Source organism: Globicephala melas, chromosome 14, assembly GCF_963455315.2.
Source record: "Globicephala melas chromosome 14, mGloMel1.2, whole genome shotgun sequence".
In the NCBI taxonomy this organism is placed as follows: Eukaryota; Metazoa; Chordata; class Mammalia; order Artiodactyla; family Delphinidae; genus Globicephala; species Globicephala melas.
In genome coordinates, this window is record NC_083327.1 from 68551836 (window position 1) to 68571360 (window position 19525).

The 19525-nt window shown below is 35.7% G+C and overlaps 1 protein-coding gene across 3 annotated transcripts in view; it reads left to right on the forward strand.

The window, feature by feature from the left end:
* The window catches only part of UTRN (utrophin), a 490808-nt gene that overhangs the window by 250909 nt on the left and 220374 nt on the right, over nt 1-19525 (forward strand). For 2 of the 3 annotated variants that reach the window (XM_060283969.2, XM_060283970.2), the window contains one exon: nt 4354-4543. In XM_060283969.2, the coding sequence (XP_060139952.1) occupies nt 4354-4543 (190 nt within the window). Of the gene's footprint in view, nt 1-4353; nt 4544-9707; nt 10311-19525 lie in introns of those variants that run through there. The other variant, XM_060283971.2, reaches the window with a different exon arrangement.

Here is a 19525-nt window from a genome sequence, read left to right on the forward strand (position 1 = left end):
CCACTTTAGGCTTTCCACCTCCCCTGCTAGCCTGGTCCTTCCTTCATGCTTGTTAAGTTTGTAAGTAAGTGTCTCTCAAATAGAGGGAATCTCTGCCTTCACCAATGAGGTTCTTAGACATTTGCATCCTTTTCCCTAGTCTGGGCATTCTTAGGGTTTAATACAGCTAATTCATAATGATGTGTTTCTACATTAGCTGTTTGCCACATAACCTGTTATGTACGTGTGAATATTCTTAAGAATAAAGGATATTGATTATGTAAGCTGAACGTGTTTGACTTTGCTAAATTTTATAATTACTAAATGTTATATGTGTTCTTAAAATAAGAATAGTCTACTAAATTTTATAATTACTAAATTTTATATGAGTGTTCTTAAAATTAGAATCGTCTGTTCATGGTTGATTAATTGTGCCTGTATACTCCTTTAATTCTAGTACTTTTTTGGCACAATCTTTATTTGGGTTTTTTTTTTTTTTTTTTTTGCTGTACGCGGGCCTCTCACTGTTGTGGTCTCTCCCATTGCGGAGCACAGGCTCCGGACGCGCAGGCTCAGCGGCCATAGCTCACGAGCCTAGCCGCTCCGTGGCATGTGGGATCTTCCCGGACCGGGGCACGAACCCCTGTCCCCTGCATCAGCAGGCGGACTCTCAACCACTGCACCACCAGGGAAGCCCTGGCTATTCTTAATATTTTCTTCAGTTGATATTTTAATAGTTGAAAATATGGGCAGGGTTAGGTGGAAGATGAAACACCATCACCACCAACCACCCAAATTCTGGTGGATAACTTCTAAATATAAAAAATTAAATATATGAACATGATTACAAAAATATTTAAAATACTGTAAGATTTATAATAGAGTATAGTGGTACTCTCACTACTCACTACAGTCCCTCTCCCTAGCGGCAGCTTTTTTCTTCCCCTTGCTTGATCATGTTAGTTCTATTTTTATGTTTTTGAGGAACTGCCATATTGTTTTCCATAGTGGCTGTACCATCTTATCATTGAATTTTTAGAGAAGCAGATATTCAGTGTTGACATTATTATGCCTGTCTAAACATCATTAATAGCCAGGCACTAAAGTTTACCATGATTTTGCTGCTTCTCTGTTTATTTTACCTGAAATTAATAATTGCCTTGTTTTTATACGCTTAGTTTTCTTTGCACCTATTGCTAATTCTTCCCACATTTTCCAGTGGCCTGTCAGTGATTGACAAGGTCAATCACATTAAGCAGTCTATCACTTCTAAGATTTTTTTCTTGTAGACATTTCTTCTGGAGACAGCTTTCCAGGCCTGCTGCACAGCCATTATCCTGGGGATTTTCTGTGCTTTCCTCCTAGGATCTCATGGAGTTTGTTTGTTTTTGTCCTCTTTTGAGTTATTGTTTTGTCAGAGTGTCTCCTTTGTTAATTTTGTCAAATGAAAACAAGAAACATAACAGCTGGAATGGTGAAGACAGCCCTCATCTGATCCAGTTTGGTGCATTGCCCTCTTTTCTGAGATCTCCTTTCACCATTAGCATGAGAGCCTGTTGGATTTCTTGTTTTTCAGCTTTTTATATTGTCTTCTTTCTGGATTTACGAACTAGGAATTGTAGAGGACTTCTGTCAGTAGCTTCTTGAAAAGTGGAGTTTGGGAGGTAATTTTAAAGGCATATTGTAAAAAGATTTTCATTATTCTATAAAACTATCATAATGCTATAATAAAGACTCTGAGGAATATGGAGATACAAAAGACTGCTTCTGCCCATAGTGAGTTTCTGGAACAGGGAGACAGACAAGAAATCTCTATGATATAGATAAAGTAAAATTTAAGGGTGAAAAAAGATCACAATCTAAGGGCTTTTCCAGGATACATATCATGACTTTCTGAATGAAGAAGAGTTTTGACCTTTTATGAACTCAGGACAAGGAAACCTAATTGGGCTGAGATGTTCTGAAGGAGGTAGCTTTAACCCTTAAAGGATTGGAAGGACTTTGATAGGTGAAGATTGTCAGAAGGACATTTTTTATGTGGGTATAAAATTATGTAGACATGGTATTAAGAATATTCTAGAGAAAAATGAACATACCACTTTGATCTGAACTATTTAAAATAACTAGGGGCGTAAAGCTGGAAAAGTAAGTTAGTGATAGATTATGGAGGACATTGAGTTCCAGCAGAAGCAATTTGAATTTGTTCTGTAGGCAGGCAAACACTGTTGGCGGTTTTTCAGTAAGTAAATGCTGAGTTGAAGTTGATGACATTCCAGAATGTCGTATAAATGGGATCGTAGTATGTAGCTTTTGTGTCTGGCTTCTTTCACTTAGCAAAATGCATTTGAGGTTCCATTCATGTTGATGTATCCATCATTAGTTTTTGGATTTTTATTGCTCAGTAGTATTCCATTATATGCATGTACCCCAGTTTATCTATTTACTAGTTGATGACATTTGGGTTATTATGAGTTTTGGACCATTATGAATAAAGCTGCTATGATCATTTGCGTACAGGTTTTGTGTAGACATATGTTTTCATTTCTCTTGGGTAAATACTTAGGAATAGGATTGCTGGCTTGTATCTTAAGTGCATGGTTAACTTTATAAAAAACTGCCAAACTGTTTTTCAATATGGCCATACCATTTTACACTCCTACCTGCAGTGTATGAAAGTTGCAATTACTTTACATTCTTATCAGCACTTGGTTTGGTCATTTTCTTAAAGCCATGCTAATATGTAGTGATATCTCATTGTGGATTGGATTTACATTTTTCTGATAGTTACTGATGTTGAGTAGCTTTTCATGTGCTTCTTGCTATCCATACATGTTCTATGATGATATGTCTGTTTACATCTTTTACCCATTTTTTAAAAGGAATGTGTTTATTGATATGTAAAAAAGATACTTGTTTATTATAAATTCAAAGAATGCAGAAAAGTACAAATAGGAAAGTAAACCACATCACATCCCAGCACCTGGAACTATTTTAATATTAGGTTAGTGTTCCAGACATTTCCCCCTTTATCTGTATATACAGATAGAAAGACGGATGGATGATGATAAATGGATGGATGAGTGGATGGGCAGATAGAAAAAATATGTAAATAAGATCATATTACATGTGTTGATTTTTAAATTGTGATAACAGTTCATATACCATGAAATTCACCCTTTGAAAGTGTACAACTTAATGGTTTTTAGTATATTTTCTCTGTTGTGCAGCCATTACCATACTCTTAATTTCAGAACAGTTTATCACCCTGAAAAGAAACCCACCACCCATTAGCAGTCCATCCCCATTTCCCTCTACCTTCCAGTCCTAGTCAGCAGCTAATCTACTTTCTCCTTCTGTGGATTTACTTCTCTTAAGTAGTTCATATAAATGGAATCACACACCTTTTGTGTCTGGTTTCTTTCACTTGGCGTGATGTTTTCAAGGTCCATCCATGCTGAGCATGTATCAGTACTTCATTCCTTTTTATGGCTGAGTAATATTTCGTGGGTGAATATACTACATGTTGTTTAGTAATTCCCCTCCCAATTGATGGATATTTGGGGTGATTCTGCTGTTTGGCTCTTCTAAATAATGCTGCTATAAACATTTTTGTATAAGTTTTTGTGTGGACATATGTTTTTAGTTCTCTTGGGTTTAAATACCTAGGAGTGAAATTGTTGGTGCCCATTCGCAAATTAAGTTGTTTGTTTTCTTTATATGGAGCTTTGAGATACATGAAATTTGAAAGGTTGGATTTACAGGTGTGTGTGTCTGTTAAATCATGCAACTCCAGGGTAGTTATATGCTTTAATTTTGATGTAGATTTAATGAAAGCTTTATAAAAACTTGATTGTCCAGTGTCTTCCGAATATAATATTATTATATCAGCTTGAAGAACCAGTTTGCATTGATCTGAAGTGTTTAAAATATATAAAGTAAGTCCTTTAAATTCTTTGATTGTATCTTAAACACTTCTTCAGATTTTACGTCTTCCTAGAATTCATTTAGTCACTTGTATGAATATTTATTGATATTGCCTTTTGAGTGTCAGGAATGATACTAAGGTACTGAAATAAAATGTATGGGGAATAACAGCATACAATTACGAACTGTAAAATGTTATAGTTATTTTATGATATGGATGTGATTATGTTAATATTTATATCTCTCTCCCTCTCCTTCTCAAAATTCACATTACCCCTCCATTAAGGATTATTCAAGACACACATATAAACAAATCTCCCAGTTACATTAGGTACTTAAATAAATAAAGGTTGCTTGGAGGCCATCTGTTAATTTTTCTTTAGGGCGTGCATGATGTGGACTGTCACACTGTAAGTAATGGAGACGTGCCTGTCGTGTTGTTCCTTGCAGCATTGCTGACAGACAGAGTGCCTTGGAGGGTGAGCTGAGGACAGTGCAGGCCTCTCGCAGGGATCTGGAGAACTTCCTAAAGTGGATACAAGAAGCAGAAACCACAGTTAATGTGCTTGCAGATGCCTCTCAGCGGGAGAATGCTCTTCAGGACACCGTCCTGGCCAGGGAACTCACACAGCAGATGCAGGCAAGTGCACGGGAAACTGCGCCTTGTATTTAATTTTTGCTGTGCTCTTTTGATCCATCTACATGCAAAATTTATTACCGTTCAAAGGTGAGGTTGTCGCCTTATTTTGCTATGAAATCCATGCTCCCCTATGAATAATTGGTTTCTGGAAATAAGATCTGTAAAGTACTTTTACTTAATAATGGAGGAAAAAAACACCTTGTTTTATGGGAGTAATAGTTTTTTATTTAGACTTACAGGCTCATAACTATTGTATTTTTCTGTCATTTTAAGCCCTATTACAGTTAGCCTTATTGAAGCCTGAACGATAAGGGCATTTCCTCTTAACAGGAAGTTATTTCTTTCTCCATTTATTATAAATACTTAATATAAAAGCTGCAAAGGCTCTGTGGCTTAGTATACAACCAAGAATATTAAGCTTGAGGGTGTTACTTCTGTGTCTTTAGCTTGATAGCTATGATTGTGAATGCAGTCTGAGGTTCACATTTTCTTCTACATGAAATGTGATAACACGAAATCTTTCCTTTAAAAAAAAATTTGAGGAATCTAATGAAGCATATCTGAATCTTTTTTCTGTCCCCAAGTACACCTGCTTCGGTGCCCTTGAATTTCCCATTTTCTTTGTGCAGAATAACCTACTCTTGCCCATCACAGGCCTTCTCACTTAGAACTTGGTTTTAAACCTATTTCAATGGAGAAGACTCCTTGTTTACCACAGTTTTACATCTGGTTACTTCTTTATGCTGTGCCATTCTCACAGCATTTTGACAGTTATTATTTCTGATATGCTTGTGAACTCATGATCCATTGTCATCTGATGCCTGTCTCCTCCTCTAGTTGATCACATGGTTCTTCAAGGGCAGAGATTGCATTATTCCATGTTGTTGCCTACGCAGAGCTCTGTGTGGAAATTCTAAATAAATACAGACCACTGCCCTTGGACCCTAAAACTTCACCATTATGAAATTCAGTATGATGACCTTTTCTGAATCCTTTCTTAGGAAATCTTTTCCCTTGAAACATCAGAATGTTCACAAATGTGTGTGTGGGTCTGGTTGAAGGGTACAGAAGCTTTCTTGGAATTATTCTTACAAATTTTCTCTTAAGTTTGAAATTATTATCCTTAAAAAGTTACGAATTTTAAAGAAAGACCCTTTTGGAATAGACTTATTAATAATTTATTCCCATGCATAAAGACTATTAGGGTGTTTTATGGTTGAATTCTCAAGATTAATTTAACAAAAATCTATGTTTACTTATACATTACTTCTTATTTCTTATTCATTGATTCATTGCATAATACACTTGTGACTTGATAATGAGAGCGAGCAGGCAGGTATCAAAGATAAATCTGCTCTTTTTTGTCTTTTTTCTCTTACCCTCTGGCGTCTTATGAGGTCACCATAAATGTTAATTGATAAAATATTTAGCTATCATCTCATTTTTAGAGGGCTATAGAGGGTTCTAAATGTGGGTATGTGCTAGAATATATTATTTTTTATGACTTAAACAACGATAAGCCTGACCTATTAATGCTCACAGATACTCAATTTATGTAATGATGTTAAACTCAAAACATACCCAGGCTATGCACTCGAGAAGGTAACAGTTTTAGACAAAGAGCAAAGGAGGCTTGAAATGAGCCTTGTTTTAGCAGGTCTAAAACAGACCTGTTTTAGAGTTTGATAATGTCTTCCAATACATTTTATTCTGGGATATATTCTTACATAGCCAAAAAACTCTTCTCAATATTTAATGAATATTCAAATTGTGGAAGAAATACATGTACATAGAGATGTTTAAAATCTTTCTGAATAAAAATAACTAAGCACAGGATTACTTGTCTTATGGCAACCAGCATCAAGAAAGAAAGGTTGCTGACTAAAATACATTATAACACGAATGATAAATGCTTCTCAGAACTAATTTAACGTTGCTAAAATAATCCATTTTGTCCATAAGAAATATTAAAGAGGGCATTTATTAAGAGCCTATTAAAATCTATCTAAAGATAAACACATGCATTTGTTTATGTTTTGGATGTTTCACATGGTAGCTCGCATGATTTTTCACTCCCTTGCTCCTTTGTTACATGCTGTTAATTTTAAAACGTTCTCTTCGCTTTGTTAAAAAAAAATCCGTGGCTTTGTTTTGGGGACCATATAGGTAGATGATTTTTAGAGACTTAGTACCATTTGCTGAGTATTTCTGAGGCAAAAGAATTTTAATTTTCCTTTGGGTTTTTGTATTAATGACTCTCCTTTTGTGTGAGTGGACAGTTAAAATGAAAAGTTATTTGGAAATGGAAAGATATTTGTTGAAGAAAATGAATGTGGAAAAGCACCTGCAATTATAAAATAAATGTTCTGGTGGCATGGCGGTGGTGGTAGACATGTGTGCGTAAGAACGATGGAATAAGGACCCTGGCAAGTATGTGCTCTGTGTGCAAGGGGTGTATGTAGAGCTGCTTACACGACACGTTCTCTGGTTGTACTTGCTTTGTGTCTCAACACAGCTGGATGCAGGGCCGTGGTAATATTTCATGAAGGTGAAGAAGTTTATTCTGTATTTGGTTTAAGGTGAATTTGGGTACATTTTGATAAAGCATAGTTTGGAAGCACAATGGAAGATGAAGATGAATTTCTGAGAGTATGCTATGATACATGCCATTTCTGGTAAGAATGGATGATCGCTTGGATTTACGGATTTATGTTTCACTGCCCTGCTGCAAGGCAGTTAGATTTTTCTCCTCAGCAGAGGACTATTGGCAAGAGAAAACCTGATCTTTTGGAGACAAAAGCTCCTGGAGAGCTGAGCGGTCCAGATCATAGAGGATCTTGTATGACTTGCTAAGTATTTCATATTTTAACCTGGTGACAATGGGGAAAAGTCCTTAAAGCATATTAAGCAAGGGAGTGTTGCAGGGGGATTTGTATTTTATAGGAGTCTAGCCAACGGCTTTATGGAGATTGGGTTTGAACTGGGCAAGACTGACAGCCGAGCAGTCCGTTAGCATACTCTAGCCATCTGGTCAGAGGTGATAATGACTAGAAATGAGGCAGTGACAGGGAGAATACACCTAATGACTTGATAGTATGGGTAGACTAAGGGCGGGGGAAGGGGTACTAACAAAGAAGATTGCCAGGTGGTGTTAGAATCTGACATTGGGAATATAGGGAAAGAAGTCAGGGCAGCAGTGCAAGTTAGTGCGGAGTGTGATGTGATGGTAAATTCCATTTTGACTATGATGAAATGAGGCATCTGAGTAACATCCAGGAGGAGATGCCTGCTATGCAGTTGTCACTGTGGATCTGATTCAGATGAGAGAATTTGGCCAAAGATGCAGAAACATTTTTTTTTTTTTTTTTTTTTTGCTTTTGAATGAAAGTCTATTATTGACTTCCCGGTCAGTTTATCTATTAATTCAAATGCATTTATTCTGAATTTTCATGCCCATATTCTAAGATATTATTATCATTTTAATTATATTTCAAAATACAAGCTTTACATTTTATCAGTGCCAGTTAATTAACATACTTCGATTCTTTCCTGGGTAAAATTCTGTTGCCCTGTTGCCTTTCTGGGGTTGGTGTTTTTGCTCTCTGCTTTGGGATTATTGTGTTTTCATCTCCTGTGTTCTCTTTCAGCCTAATTTTTATCCTCTTTTCCATAGGTGCAGACTTTAATTATTTAGATCGTTTCAGATTTTCCCCCATACCCAGCTCCATACCCAGCATAGTGTTTGGGGGGTACTACCTGTACTGTGGAAACTTCACCTGCTGGTTTAGGGACAGGAATTACAACTTCTTCTTTTTTTTTTTTTTTTTGATAACAGCTTTATTGGAATTTCTCATACCATACAATCCATCCATTTAAGTTGTACAATTGAGTTGTTTTTACTGTATTCTCAAAGTAGTGCAACCATCACCATAATCAAATTAGAACATTTTTGTCACCTCAAAAAGAAACCCTGTACCTCTTGGCTATCAGTCCCCTATTGCCAGTTCTCCAACCCCTAAATAATCACTGATCTACTTCCTGTTTCTATACATTTGCCGAATAAATTGCTATTTTTAATTACATCATTCGTTGATGACCTCTTCCGATTTTGGCTTTATGTAGATATTTTGACATCGTTAGCCTATCCAGAGGGAGGCAGTATAGGTTCTCAGTATAGAGCTTCAGGGAAAAAGTAGACAAGCAGAAGCCCACAAAAACACTGTTTGATAAACACAACCCTGTAAGACCCAATTTAGGGCTTTAAGTCATTCTAAAATTGAAGGACTGAGAAGGCAGGAAAAGTAAAGAAGAGAAACAAATATTTTTAAATGCTGCATTTCTTTTAAAGAATCATGACAATAGTAGAGAAAGGTGAAAATGCAGACTTACCCAGGTTATTAATTTGAGCAGGACACTGATAATGGGAAACCTCTGGGTTCTATTTCTGGCTGTGCCCTTTGGCCCAGTCATTTAATCATTCTGGGTTATTTTGCTTATTTCCTAACAGTGCTTTACCCCAATTGATATTTATAATGGTATTCAAGCTGAAGTAGAAAATATTATCTGAAATGTATACATATAAACAGAAAACCCCAAAATTCTGTACTGCGTTTTTCTATCTATATGATATATATCTATATATCTATATCTATCTCCCTCTCTCTCGCGCTCGCTCTCTCTCTCTCTCTCTATATATATATATATATGTATGTATACTGTCTTATATTTCTTACTCATAAAAGTAAAACAGCTTTATGGCAAATAAAATGAGATGAAGATTCTGTCTAAGGGGAAATGTGATAATTTGGAATGTTAGTAGTCAATTACAGACTTTGTTGATTTTTTTTAACCTTACTGTTTAATTAGAGGAGTCTTAACCTAACATTGGAAATTCGATTTCTGATGGCTTTCCTCCTAAGCAAGCATCTGAGAGCTTGTAGATGACTCTGCTTTTAGGGTATCTTAGGTAAAGCCACATGCCCCCTGCAGGTATTTTTTGTTTTGTTTTACATGATCTTGTTCTGAGACCTGTGTGGAGGTGATTTATTAGCACTCAGCATCTGGGCTGATATTAGAGTCCAGTACCCTTCTGTTCTGCTCAAGATTTGTAATGGGCTCTATTCACTCATCCCACAGAACACAGCCAGAGCTGCATTTAGTCGGGGAGCGAACGCATCCCTCTTTAGAGAGAGTGAATGCCACTCGATCGCTTAATATAAGCCCGCTACAAGGCATGCATCTTGGTGATGTGTTGAATCTCTGCTCCCAGGGGATGTCTGCTTTGTATCTGCAGCTTTAATGTTTCACTTAATATCCTTTTTGGCTACTGAGCACACTCCTCGCCCGCAGCAGGCAGCGTTTTGGCTGCCCAACAACTTGCTTCATTGTCTGGCCGTGCCGGGCTGAGCAAGTACTGGCTGTGAGCATCTACTGGGGGCTTTCTGGGTGGCGTTTGTGTATGTTTTTTAAATTGAGAAGAAGTTGAAGGAATACCAGCCTTCATTTGCCTAGCACCTAAGTCCCCTGTATTTTTCAAATGCTTTCCTGGAAACGAGCATGCTCAGAGAACTGGCAAATCATTGTCCAGTGACCGGGAGGAAATGATCATTGCTCTTCATTTATAATGCAAATTGTGAGGTGTCTGCAGAAGTGTGGTAAACTTAAAATGATGGCTGTGGTGAGAACGTCTCTGCAGAAAGTTGTGGTTTTGTTACATCGTTTACAAAGGATGGCAGTTTCTTCTCCTCGATATCAGAAGCTCTGTAAGGTAACTGAGTGATTGAAAATGAGGATCTCTGGTGTCAGACAATTCTACTGCTTCTCAGGATCTAAAATCTAATCTTTCAGGGTTCTTATCAGGGAAAGATTCCTTTTCTTAGTGACTGACTGTGAAAGCCATTAAAGTGAATTGCTTAATTAAATTTTGTTCAAGAATCAGGAACAAGTACTATTTTAGTGCATATTTTATTTTGCAATTGACAAAATCTTGTTTTTTTGAGAAGGGCTAGTGAACTGTTTAGAGAAAATACAGCAAAACTACATTCATTAAGACCTGTTACCTCTGAGATACTTATGGTCTTAATAGTAAATGGCAAATTAATCTTAAGTAAATGTCAGTAAATTTTTAAAAAGTTTAAAATAATCTTTGAGTAGGTTACTTAAAAACTGTTCCTCTCTCTATAGTTAATTGTTTATCAATTTTAAAAAAATAAAACACATTTTAGGAACTACTGGACTTCATCTTATGGTAAAATATTTATTCCCCATATTCTTGAATCTTCATATACTATAGTTAAACGTGAAGAACTGAATTTTATTTGGACAGGTGGATTAAGTACACTTTCAGAAGGCAACTTGTTTGACAGTTTCAAATTTCAAATACTACGTCATCCTAAACATAAAACATTGAATGAGCTCCTATATTTTTTTAAAAAGTTAGCTATTATATTTTTGATCATTGTTTTGTTTTATTTAAACTAGGTTCATACTAGCTCATTACTTTGTCAGAAATTGGAGTGATTTAAGAAAGGAAGGGAGGAATTATAACCGGAATGCTAAAGCAATTTATCCAGCACTGCAGTACAATATTCTTCCTTTATTTCATGTTCTTAGTGCCATTCGCAAGAATGTATCTTGTTGCCCTATTAGCTGCCCAAACTCATTTGTAATTGTAACAACTGTCTCTAGGACAATGTTATTTTTCTGATGTTATAAAATAGGACATGTCTGAGCACCTAGATCCTGCTTATTATATGGTAGTGGATTAGAGGGGAAAAGCAGAATTTTATTAACTCTATGATATATTCTTATTTCTAACAGTTTGGTCAATTAAATGTATTTCTGTCTGGAATCTTTTTTTTTTCTGAAAAGTTTTAGGAGACAGATTAAGGTAGTGAGCATTCTTTGCAGAGATACTTAGAAGTGTTTTCATTTGCATAAGAAGTTAATTAAAACTTAATACAACTTAATTTATTCATTTGTAAGAATTCATAAATTATTTATTTTAATATGTTGTGTTTTGGTGCACTTCAGAGAATAAATTTATTCTGGTAAAATGTTTATGTAGTTCATGAACAAGCAGTTTTGAAAATAGAGGAGAAAGCTCATTCACTAATGCATGTTATTTTATCCTTTTAATCTACAGATATGAATATTGTTTTATTAGCTGGATCATTTTTCTGATCCATTTGTATGCATACTTTCACAAAATTAGGTATTTTCCTCAAGTCATGTGACCAAGGTATTAAGATAGTTTAAGGTGAAAAGTGGAAGTTCAAATACTGGAGAAGGTTGCTTAATTAGTTTCATAATCATACCCCAAATTAGCACAAGTTAAGTTAATGAAGTCATTGGATAAGTTAATTCCCAAAAGAAATACTCTTTGGGCAGACATCTTGAGATTTATAATTTTCTACAGAAACCATTAAATTTAAATGTTTGGAATTAAGTGTTACTTTTTTTTCTTAGAATATTAAAATTTGTATTATTCTCAGTTAAGATGTTATCTTTCACATTTCTTTTCTCAAAAGCAAGATTTACAACTACACAGATAACGAAATGAGAGATCTACAATTCCAGTACTTTCCAGCAGGTGTCAATATAAGGCAGTGATACATGAAATTTGGCTCAAGAACCAGAAATTTAAAATAGGAAGTGGCAAAATTACTATGAAATAAATATATTTTATTTCATTGGTTATATTTTGAAAACTGATCTTAATTACTGAACTATATTAGGTCATATAACAGGAATAAAAGTTTTAGTTGCAGAATTGCATATTAATTAACAGTTGCCATCTCAAATACTGACATGGGTAAAGTATACCAACTGAAAGTATTTAACTGTATTTTAATTATCAGTAGTCTATGTGTAATACTTAAAAGTTTAGATAAGTTTGCTATTCATTTACTTTAAGACACTATAAATTCTTTTCCCCTTAAATTTTAAATGCTATCATGACTATCTCTTCCTATACCTTCTACATTCTCTAAATTTAGTTTCTTAGAAAGGAAATGCTAAAGGTTCAGTGTTTCTTCATAAAAAGGTAGAGGCAGTCTATTGTAAATACATTTACAGACTGAAATGAATGGGGAAAAGTGTTAGGAGACGTGAGTATTTTAAATTCATATTTGTGTTTTGAAATCCAGTGTCTGTTAATATTTTATCCCCTTTTTTATTCCTCTTATAGGATCTCTGCTTTTACATATTATATGGAAATTCAGTCTTTCATCAGACTTTTTCCTCTGTGATACCTTATCTTTCTTTGCTTATGTTCATGCATCTTTCGTCTATAGGAAAATAGCTTATGTATGACACATTTAGAAATTTGTGTTGAATATTCTCATTTTGTGTTTTTTTCCTGTACGTTTTGAAGATTAGGGAGGAATGAAAAGAGACACTTGGAATTTATAGCTCTTGGAGTTAAAATATCCTTTTCCCCTTCTCTTAACCTATTTACACTTTCACTTGTATTTTTTACATTTAAAACTATTTCTTCCTGGTCATACATCCCATAAAATTTGACAGGGTACTGAAACATAAGTCCTGCTTACTTGAAGATATAATTAGCAGCATTGAAATTGCCCTGATGACCTAAAATCACCTTATGTTGGATGCTAATTTTTCCAGATATGGTGTTGATTGCTTAGTTCCTTTAAAATATTAATTCTATAAAAATAATTTTTCTTCTAGAGCACAGTAAAAGCAAAGGTGAATGTAAATGATTAAAAAATAAAGTTGACTTTTAATTTGTTTTCACTGTTATCTGATTATTTTGGGATATTTCATCACTAAATCTTTGCAGTAAAAGCTGAATAAATTTGTTTTATAAGTACCATTCTTTTCCTTAGTGCCAGTTTTCATAAAATATTTATTAATTGAGGATGTGGTAAAAGCAGCTTTTTGTAGAGTAGATTGAGATATGAGCCATTATAGAAAAATAAGAAAAATATAAAACTAGTGTTATAAATTGAATTCCTCATTATTTAAGCATTTAAAAATTTTTGATTTAAGTAATATAACTTCTATTTGCCTGCATATATATATATATATATATATACATAACTCACTTTAGCTTACATGGTTTTGATCACCTCCAAACCTTTTGATCAAGTAGTCCTATCAGTAAAAATACTTTAAATATATGTGTGTGTGTGTGTGTATATATATATATATATATTATATATATATTCATATAAAAATTATACGTATATGCCATGGTAAGATTCCACGTTAAATATTAGTAAAGTGTAATTTTGTTCTTATTTTCTGCTGTTCTCTTCTTGCACCCTAGTTGGTAGTCTTTTTCTCTCTATGTGGTATATACACACATTTTGGTGCTACTGATTCATCCGTACAGTGAAACTCTGACTATTCTTAACCTAGTCTTCTGGAGCACTCAGGCTTTCAGAGCAGTGCTGATCTCAAAGTCATCCCCGAAAAACCATGTCTCCTGTGGTATCAGAGCAGCTGCCTCTGAGCACTCTGTGAACAGAGACCAGAAGATTCTACCTAGCAATCTGATTGATGGGTGATGTCTACAAAAGTCTTGCTGTGTGTGTGTGTGTGTGTGTGTGTGTGTGTGTGTGTGTTCGTGTTCGCATGTAGACAACAGAGAGCTATGTGGAGGCTTATGGTGCCGAAAAGCAAAGGTATATGATGACAAAGGCAAATCATCTCTGAACAGATTTTCAGATTCACTGAAGAAGTATGTTTACATACCACTTTTCATCTACGTGTGGGGGTCCCCTTTATTTAGAGGTAGTTAAGGATGATTATGTGTTTTTAAAGAAGACACAGAGTGGAATGGTGTTCTTCAAATGATTTATACCCCATATAGTTAAATTTTATGCTTCCTCCCTGCCTTTCCCTCCCTTTTTTTTTTCTTGGAAAATTCTGCATTCCTTGAATAATTCAATCCTCGAGTGTTCTAGGGCAATGGAACTTTACTTTGTCATGTTCTGAGTATTGAGATATATATATTTGAAGGTCAACTCTCAGATTCCCTCAGTTTCTTTCCGTACTCAAATCACACACATTTTGTTTGAACCATAGGAAAGGTCAGAGGTCTCTCGCCTGGAGGTAGAACTCCAGTTGATCACATGAGCACTGTCTCTTCTCGGTTGTGTGAGAAACACGGTTTGGTTAGTTCAAAACATTTGTGAAGCCTGAGGTATTTAGGGATAAAAGTGCCAAATGTGGAAGGATTTGCCTACATCTCATCCACCTCCATCGATGTCCTGGGTATGTTGCCTCAGTGCTGTATGGACACCTGGGCAGATTACTTCCCTTACTTTCGCTCTGTTTCTGTGCTTTTTCAACGGGTTGAGATTACAGCTGAAAGTGAGGCAGGTCAAGAGAGACAGTACCTACATCCCTACTTGTCATCAGATGTTTTCCTGTGGCTTCCAAAAGCAGCACCACTCTTTACATGACTCCCTGATCTCTGTTTTGCCACAGCTCCCCAAGTCAATGTGTATCTTAAAATTATTTTTTAAAAGTTATCAAATTAACATTTTGTTAATCAGAAAACTTACGCTATCAATGACTTTTAGCTAAAAGCAGTATCATCAGATATGATATAATGGTTTTCCAATTAACTAAAAAAAATTGAAACCATTCTACAGGATTGCATTTTAAATAGCTATTTTTTTCTTTTTCTTTTTCTTTTTTTTTTTTTTGCGGTACACGGGCCTCTCACTGTTGTGGCCTCTCCCGTTGCAGAGCACAGGCTCTGGACGCGCAGGCTCAGCGGCCATGGCTTATGGGCCCAGCCGCTCCACGGCATGTGGGATCTTCCCAGACCAGGGCACGAACCTGTGTCCCCTGCATCAGCAGGCAGACTCTCAACCACTGCACCACCAGGGAAGCTCCCATAGTAGGGGACTTTAACACCCCACTTTCACCAATGGACAGATCATCCAAAATGAAAATAAATAAGGAAACACAAGCTTTAAATGATACATTAAACAAGATGGACTTAATTGATATTTATAGGACATTCCATCCAAGAACAACAGAATACACATTTTTCTCAAGTGCTGATGGAACATTCTCCAGGATAGATCATATCTTGGGTCACAAATCAAGCCTTGGTAAATTTAAGAAAATTGAAATCATATCAACTATCTTTTCCAACCACAATGCTATGAGACTAGATATCAATTACAGGAGAAGGTCTGTAAAAAATACAAACACATGGAGGCTAAACAATACACTACTTAATTAGCAAGTGCTCACTGAAGAAATCAAAGAGGAAATCAAAAAATACCTAGAAACAAATGGCAATGGAGACATGACGACCCAAAACCACTGGGATGCAGCAAAAGCAGTTCTAAGAGGGAAGTTTATAGCAATACAATCCTACCTTAAGAAACAGGAAACATCTCAAATAAACATCCTGACCTTGCACCTAAAGCAATTAGAGAAAGAAAAACAAAAAACCCCAAAGTTAGCAGAAGCAAAGAAATTATAAAGATCAGATCAGAAATAAATGAAAAAGAAATGAAGGAAATGATAGTAAAGATCAATAAAACTAAAATCCGGTTCTTGAGAAGATAAACAAAATAGATAAACCATTAGCCAGACTCATCAAGAAAAAAAGGGAGAAGACTCAAATCAATAAAATTAGAAATGAAAAAGGAGAAGTAACAACTGACACTGCAGAAATACAAAGGATCATGATAGATTACTACAAACAACTCTATGCCAATAAAATGGACAACCTGGAAGAAATGGACAAATTCTTAGAAATGCACAACCTGCCGAGACTGAACCAGGAAGAAATAGAAAATATGAACAGACCAATCACAAGCACTGAAATTGAAACTGTGATTAAAAATCTTCCAACAAACAAAAGCCCAGGACCAGATGGCTTCACAGGTGATTTCTATGAAACAGAGAAGAGCTAACACCTATCCTTCTGAAACTCTTCCAAAATATAGCAGAGGGAGGAACACTCGCAAACTCATTCTATGAGGCCACCATCACCCTGATACCAAAAGCAGACAAAGATGTCACAAAGAAAGAAAACTACAGGCCAATATCACTGATGAAAATAGATGCAAAAATCCTGAACAAAATACTAGCAAACAGAATCCAACAGCACATTAAAAGGATCATACACCATGATCAAGTGGGTTTTATTCCAGCAATGCAAGGATTCTTCAATATACGCAAATCAATCAACATGATACACCATATTAACAAATTGAAGGAGAAAAACCATATGATCATCTCAATAGATGCAGAGAAAGCTTTTGACAAAATTCAACACCCATTTATGATAAAAACCCTGCAGAAAGTAGGCATAGAGGGAACTTTCCTCGAATAAAGACCATATATGACAAACCCACAGCCAACATCATCCTCAATGGTGAAAAACTGAAAGCATTTCCACTAAGATCAGGAACAAAACAAGGTTGCCCACTCTTACCACTGTTATTCAACATAGTTTTGCAAATTTTAGCTACAGCAATCAGAGAAGAAAAAGAAATAAAAGGAATCCAAATCAGAAAAGAAGAAGTAAATCTGTCACTGTTTGCAGATGACATGATACTCTACATAGAGAATCCTATAGATGCTGCCAGAAAACTACTAGAGCTAATCAATGAATTTGGTAACGTAGCAGGATACAAAATTCATGCACAGAAATCTCTGGAATTCCTATACACTAATGAAGAAAAATGTGAAAGTGAAATTAAGAAAACACTCCCATTTACCACTGCAACAAAAAGAATAAAATATCTAGGAATAAACCTACCTAAGGAGACAAAAGACCTGTATGCAGAAAATTATAAGACACTGAAGAAAGAAATTAAAGATGATACAAATAGATGGAGAGATACACCAAGATCTTGGATTGGAAAAATCAACATTGTGAAAATGACTCTACTACCCAAAGCAATCTACAGGTTCAATGCAATCCTTATCAAATTACCACTGGCATTTTTCACAGAACTAGAACAAAAAATTTTACAATTTGTATGGAAACACAAAAGACCCCGAATAGCCAGAGCAATCTTGAGAACGAAAAATGGAGCTGGAGGAATCACGCTCCCTGACTTCAGACTATACTACAAAGCTACAGTAATCAAGGCAGTATGGTACTGGCACAAAAACAGAAATATAGATCAATGGAACAGGATAGAAAGCCCAGAGATAAACCCACGCACATATGGTCACCTTATCTTTGATAAGGGAGGCAAGAATATACAGTGGAGAAAAGACAGCCTCTTTAATAAGTGATGCTGGGAAAACTGGACAGGTACATGTAAAAGTATGAAATTAGAACACTCCCTAACACCATACACAAAAATAAACTCAAAATGGATTAAAGACCTAAATGTAAGGCCAGACACTATCAAACTCTTAGAAGAAAACATAGGCAGAACATTCTATGACATAAATCACAGCAAGATCCTTTTTGACCCACCTTCTAGAGAAATGGAAATAAAAACAAATGGGACCTAATGAAACTTAAAAGCTTTTGCACAGCAAAGGTAACCATAAACAAGACCAAAAGACAACCCTCAGAATGGGAGAAAACATTTGCTAATGAAGCAACTGACAAAGGATTAATCTCCAAGATTTACAAGCAGCTCATGCAGCTCAATAACAAATAAACAAACAACCCAATCCAAAAATGGGCAGAAGACCTAAATAGACATTTCTCCAAAGAAGATATACAGATTGCCAATGAACACATGAAAGGATGCTCAACATCATTAATCATTAGAGAAATGCAAATCAAAACTACAATGAGCTATCACCTCACACTGTTCAGAATGGCCATCATCAAAAAATCTGGAAACAATAAATGCTGGAGAGGGTGTGGAGAAAAGGGAACACTCTTGCACTGTTGGTGGGAATGTAAATTGATACAGCCACTATGGAGAACAGTATGGAGGTTCCTTGAAAAACTACAAATAGAACTACCAAATGACCCAGCAATCCCACTACTGGGCATATACCCTGAGAAAACCATAATTCAAAAAGAGTCAAGTACCAAAATGTTCATTGCAGCTCTATTTACAATAGTCAGGACATGGAAGCAACCTAAGTGTCCATCATCGGATGAATGGATAAAGAAGATGTGGCACATATATACAATGGAATATTACTCACTCATAAAAAGAAACGAAATTGAGATATTTGTAGTGAGGTGGATGAACCTAGAGTCTGTCATACAGGGTGAAGTAAGTCAGAAAGAGAAAAACAAATACCGTATGCTAACACATATATATGGAATCTAAGAAAAAAAAAAAAGGTCATGAAGAACCTAGGAGTAAGACGGGAATAAAGACACAGACCTACTAGAGAATGGACTTAAGGATGTGGGGAGGAGGAAGGGTAAGCTGTGACAAAGTGAGAGAGTCGCGTGGACATATATACACTACCAAACGTAGAATAGATAGCTAGTGGGAAGCAGCCGCATAGCACAGGGAGATCAGCTCGGTGCTTTGTGACCACCTAGAGGGGTGGGATAGGGAGGATGGGAGGGAGGGAGATGCAAGAGGGAAGAGATATGGGAACATATGTATATGTATAACTGATTCGCTTTGCTATAGAGCAGAAACTAACACACCATTGTAAAGCAATTTTATTCCAATTAAGATGTTAAAAAAATTGTATTTAGAAATAGGGTTATATTACCTCACTTGTAGAGAAGTTTATCTTTCACTCTTCCTCCTTATTTTAACTGAAAAATGTTTTAAGTAATGTTTACTACTGCATTATTTCTTAATGAAAGAATCTGATGATTGTTTTTCACTTTCATTTTTGTACTTTTCTGCATTACATAAAATCTTGGTAACATGTAAAAAAAAAAAAAAGCTTCCATTAGTCTCAACTCAGGTGGCAGAATGTTGAATACCAACCACCACGTATCTTTCTGCACTGCAGGGTCGTTTCATTCTTCTTCCTTTCTAGGGCACCAAGCCAGCTTCCATATTAAGATACATTCTCTGCCAGCAAAATCATACA